The sequence below is a fragment of the Lycorma delicatula genome, chromosome 2 (genome assembly GCF_047948215.1).
Source record: "Lycorma delicatula isolate Av1 chromosome 2, ASM4794821v1, whole genome shotgun sequence".
NCBI lineage: Eukaryota > Metazoa > Arthropoda > Insecta > Hemiptera > Fulgoridae > Lycorma > Lycorma delicatula.
The window spans coordinates 225218305-225224304 of record NC_134456.1 but is presented as its reverse complement, the minus strand read 5'-3'; the positions used below and the strand labels follow the sequence as shown (position 1 = coordinate 225224304).

Here is a 6000-nt window from a genome sequence, read left to right as displayed (position 1 = left end):
CTATTAGCCAGTATCGGACCCGATGACTTTGTTATCCTCTTACATATACACACACAAGTGCATGCACGCACACACACACACACACACACAATTTATTAGCAACTAATGACCATAGTATTCAATGGTAATTGAGATTGAAAGGAAAAATAGACAAGCATCACATACACAAGCACCAGACATTGTGAATGCAGGTTGGTGCTGAAAAGATTAATACAAAAATCTGTTAAAATCGATTAAATATTTATTTAACAAATAATTTTACATTATAATAAAAAATACAAATCATTACTGCACTATACCACAGACTATAAAACTATCAATGCATGAAGATTCTTTCTTAAAAATATATTCTAAATATTTCTTTATATATCTAATTAACAATAACAATGTTAAATTATTTATCACAATAATAATAATTAGAAATAATACTTGAAAAAAAAAATCACTTTTTTACAGTTTTTATTATTTTTTTTATTGTTCATTATAAATTTGATTTCAAGTTATCTAAAATACATTAATATAAATTATTGCTTTTTCCCTACTATTAGCTTATAAATTTGGTAAAATAAAATATTTAATATAAATGTAAATATGTAAGAGGATTGAAAAACTCAAATAATGCAAAGTATAAATTATAAATATATAAATTGATCAATAAGTGTACTTAAATCATGTCATTAAGAAATTATTATGATTTTAAAGCTGATTTATAAGATTTTTTTGGAAAATCATAGAGCAATAATGTGACAACAAATAAAAGTAATAAATATAGATAAATTCAGAAACTTAACTTAAAATCTTCAACATAAAAATTAAAAAATATTAATGCAAAAAATGTTCTTCTTTTACAATAATGACCATATTACCAATTTATGATCATCACTTCCAGTAACTACACTGTTTTCATTTTCTAATATATTAACTGCAAGAACTGCACCTGTCAGAAAATCATGAACATAATTAAAGACAAGAATAACGTAAAAAATCCTTCTAAATAATGAAAATAATATTTTAATGAACAGATTCATGTGTGGATTCAGAATTCATTCATGGATGTAGTCTCTAATGCAAGGGGGACAGGAAAGTATGTAGCAGAGATTTCTTTGTTGAACAAAGAACAATATGAAGTAAACACTTTATCAAATTTAAATAAATTTTTTTATCATAGGATTTATCTTTTGCTGAAGTTAGCTTTGCTAAATGATATTGCTAGCAGAAATCTGTTGGATGCAGCAGCTTCTCAGAATTATTATATTTTTTAAACAGTCTGTTGTTTGCAGCAGCTTCTCCGAATTAACATTTTTATAATTGAAATTAAATTAATTTTTAAAACAGAATAACCATAAAATTCTCTATGACTGAGGTTACAGGTTTTGGATACGGTAAGGTAAAAGTTAATAAACTGAACTACTGTGAATCATATTGTTTTCTTTATGTCACTTGAATTAATGGCTGCAAGAGTAAACTGTATTCAGCAAACCTTTGAAAAAAAAACTTAAGTAGCAATCACTGTATTTTCATAATCTTTCTAGTAACCCTATTTTATTAAAAAAAAACTGCTATAGTGTAATATTTAAACTATATGACAATCCTAACCTAACTGGTACAAATAGTTAAGGTATTTTGTATCCAAATATTTTCACATACCATTGTGTTTTTTTTCCTGCTGTATCAGAGTGACATCAATAAGATCCCAGAGGAAAAGAGTGCCATGACTTCCACCAAGTAGGAACACAGCACCGTTTAATGCAAGACATCTAAAAATGTTAGACAAAAATATTGAATGATTCATTTATTCTCAATTAAAACCTTTTATTACTGTTATAAAAAATGCCTATATATATATATATATATATAGGCTTTTTGATCAGCATTTTTTTATCTTATTGTGTATATATATTTTCATCTTTTACTAAAAAAAAAAAGCTGACAACATAGTTATAGGTCTTTACCGTCGTGCAGCTTTTTTCTGATGCACGGTACACACACAACTTAAATTATCGTTTTATTTAAATATAATATTTTTTGTTTATTTAATTCAAGGTATCCTAGGTATGTGCATGCGCTTTAGTTTTCATTCATATGGGTGTGGCGGAACTAGTGGCCAATTTAATATAAAATTCATTCATTTATTCAATCTTACTGCTCACCTGTGAGGTCACAACATAACAGACGACTACAACAGTTACACGTCAGTGTTACACTAGCGCTCGTTGCGGTGAGAGGGGGTTCTATTGAGGCAGTATACCCATTTAGCCGCTAGTTTATTTAGTTATTTTTTGCGGTGGGGGTTTGATTTTGCAAAAATATTTTTTAATTGACAAAAAATGTGCCTAAGGAAAATAAGACAATTAGGTGAAGTCTCAAGGTACTGAGGTGACCTTGCTTCACGCCATTAATCTTTTAAGTTGAAAATTTAATGGCATTAATGCCCTGTATATCGAGGCAATCTAACCAAGTTTGGTCACAATCGGTTCAGTAGTTCTGGAAATATAAGGAGTGCAAGACCAAATACACACACATACATATGAAAAATCCGTTTGGTTTTTTGGGTTCCTTAAGTGTCAACAGGTCAAGATCCAGTGAAAATCCCATACACTCAAATGGGACCATTTACAATACTTTCCCTTTTAAAGCTATAGCTGTGGTGTAGTGCTAGATGGGAAAGTAAAAATATATGTAATTTTAATTCTTGTCTTAATGTACATTTGTCATAGGAATCTCCTATATGTTTTGCTGCATCAATCTATCAGCATTGTCAGGTAATAAAAATATCCACAATTACTTTTCATCAGTCTTGCATACAAAAAACACATCACAATATTTATGTAAATGTACTTAACTATACATATTATCAGCAGATTAAAGTATATTTACAAGTGTAATGTTATGTGTTTTTTTTTTATACAACACTGACAAAACTAACTGTGGATATTTTCATCCCTGATGATGCTGATACAATGATGCAACCAAACTGAAACAAATGTCAGAAATTCCTATGACAAATGTATGGTACGACAATAATTAAAATTATGTATGTGAATTTAGTAGGAAAAAAAAATATATATACATATACAGATGGTTCAATTTAAAAGAAGCTCAGAAGTTTATACTGCATATATTGATACGAGATGGGTAAAATGATGTGGAAGATGTTGGTACGACTGGAGCTGGAATGGGGAGGACTATTTATTGCTTTACATTTGAGTTTTACCAATATGTATCAAGCATTGGGTTTTCAACACGGTTGCATAATTATGTTATTATTGTTAACTGTTAAACAATATGTATTCATGTTGGAAACTTATTTAGAGACAACATTTCATGTTGTTTGTTGGCAAACATTCAGGGAGAAATTTGAAAAGGAAGCATCAATGAAAAGTATTATTCAGAAGTTAATCAAAACATTTTGTAAAACAGGTTCGATGCCAGACCAGAAACATATCTGACATGGGTAGGTTTTAACGAAGCAGGTCATTAAAGTGGCAGTAATATCTCCTCTTAAATCTTTGTAGAGACTAAGCCAGGAAAAGAACACTTCACAAGGTTCAGTCCACACTGCAGTGAAGAAAATGTTATCCATATTTTATGCTAAAAGGTTCACTATTGTGAATGGTTCAAGAAATTCATTGACTCCATTGTTGCAACAATGGCATTTTAGATCAGGTGTTTTTTCACAGATGAAACATGGTTTCACCTTGGTGGGTATGTTAATAGTCACAATTACTGGACTTGAGGTACTAAAAACCCACACATTTTCTTTGAACTTCCCCTACACCCACAAAAAATAGGCATATGGTGTGAGGTTTCAAGACGACGAATAGTACCATCCTTGTTTTTTTTTTAAAAAACTATGGATGCTACTGTCTATCAAGAAATCACCCAAGAGTGCATAGCATTACTGCAAGAGGATGAGCGTAACTCCTGATTGCAACAGAACAGTGCCATACAGTCATTGTTCTATGGAGTTGCTACAATATTTTTTCATTGTAAGAATCATTTCTAAAGGATTTTTTTCTGAGTGGGGTTTTTTTTTTAGATGATTGGCTACATGCATCTTTAGCAGCGGAATCCGCACATTCATTATAGTATACATACATCTGTATATAGTACTGCATCTGGGTTTGTTTTCAATAGAAGTTGGTAAAACATTTGCTGAAAGAAGATAGTTTTTTCTATTATATATGGTGAGGTCATAATTAAAATTTATTGGATCGAGCTTCCACAGAGGATATAAACAAAAACCAGGTTGGGAAAATAGATTTGTCAAAATTTAAAAGGTACAGTAAATGCAAGGCATGAACACCCACTGGTGCTGCATAATGTGGATGGTTTTCAGAATTGTTGTAAATGAGAATTTGCAAGGACTGCTTTAACAACCAGGTGATTTGGTTATCCTTTAAGATGGTAGCAGCTGGTCCTGTCTATCCCAAAGTGATGGCTCACCGCAATCATCAAGTATGCTTGCAACAGGTCTTGATCTAATGGTACCTGTAGCGAGACAAAGAAAAGCGTGGTGTACAGCATCCAGTATCTTAAGCACAGTATGATGCGCTGAAGAGTATGTGATGCAACCATAATCCAAGTAGGACCAAACTAAAGAATAATTAGAAATGTAACATACATGATTGGTCGGCTCTCCACTTGCTGTTGCTAAGAACTTGTAGCAAATCTAGAATTTTTAAACCTCCTGCTTTTAACAGTTTTATATGTTTGATTCATGTAAGATGATAAGATGACTATGAAAAAGCAAATCTAAAAGTTTAACGTCAAGAGAGCTAGCAATTGCCTCTCCATTAGGACTTGTAGAATAAAAGGATCTCACAGGTGAGAAAAAGCTACATATTTTGTTTTCTCAAGTGAGAATGTGAAGCCAATGCCCTGGACCGTGCTTGAATATAAAATGTAATATTCTGTAGTAGTCTCTCAGCTGTGGCTGCTGATATACACAGCAAAACATGGCAACAGGTCATGATATACACAGAAAAATCATCAGCAAATAGAGAATACGAAAAAGGTGGCTGCACACATTTAGTAATACTACTATCATGGCTATAGTAAACAAGGTGGCACTTAATACACTTCCTTGAGGCATTACATTTTCCAAGGAGAAGCTACTTGACACAGAATCTCAAACATGAACATGGAAAATTCAATCATTAAGAAACCCCTAATAAAGAAAGGCAAGCATATGTCCCACGACTACCCGTTCTTTAGGTGTGTTCAAGAATACTATATTGCCAGGCCATGTTGTATGCCCTCCTGATGTAAAAAAAAATAGCAACAAATTATTGGCAGAGGAGAAAAGCATTTTGAATAGCTGTTTCCAGTGATTTCAGGTGGTCGTTGGGAACATTGTCTGTCATTGGTGGAAACCACATTGTTCTGGAGATATCAAGGCACACTTCTCTAAATACCATGTAAGCCTGCTGTTCACCATTTCCATCACTTAGCACAAAATTCTTGTCAAGAAAATAAGACAGTATTCTGAGCAGCAGGCTTTGTCTCTAGCAGGTTTAAGTATTAGCATGATAAGTACTAGGTTCTTGTGCAGGCATCAATACTCTAACATCTTCAATGCAGGACTGAAGACCCCGAACACTCAACTGGAAAATGTTTGTAAATGAAGGTAATAATTATAGATATATAGAATTACAGTTGTCTAATTAAATATTATAAATAATTAAACTTTTTTAGCACATACTTCAGTTTTGAGCAAATGTTGCAGTGTGGCCATACTCTTGATATATGAAACATGGCCATGGGTTGGGAGTGGAAGGTCATACTCGAATCGAAAGGTAAACTACTTTTATTTTCTCCGGTGTACAGGAATGCTGAATGTTAACACAAGGGAAGCTGTAGGTTCTTCCATTCCACTCTGAAATTTCATTATTCGCTTCACCTCTACAACACCTTGGGGAAGGAGCCCATCTGCTATTTCAGTAATGTCAATTTTTAGAAGGTATCGCAAAAAATTACTCCACGGCTTGTATTCAAAGT

At 32.4% G+C, this 6000-nt stretch overlaps 1 protein-coding gene across 1 annotated transcript in view; it reads right to left on the bottom strand.

Annotated features, from left to right (window-relative positions):
- Window positions 1-219: 219 nt before the first annotated feature.
- Window positions 220-6000, bottom strand: part of LOC142319703 (protein FAN-like) — an 83742-nt gene continuing 77961 nt past the window's right edge. Inside the window, exons 17-18 of the mRNA XM_075357277.1 lie at window positions 1648-1757; window positions 220-937 (exon numbers count right to left, since the gene is read on the bottom strand). Of these exons, the coding sequence (XP_075213392.1) occupies window positions 846-937; window positions 1648-1757 (202 nt within the window). The 3' untranslated portion in view covers window positions 220-845. The remainder of the gene's footprint in view (window positions 938-1647; window positions 1758-6000) is intronic.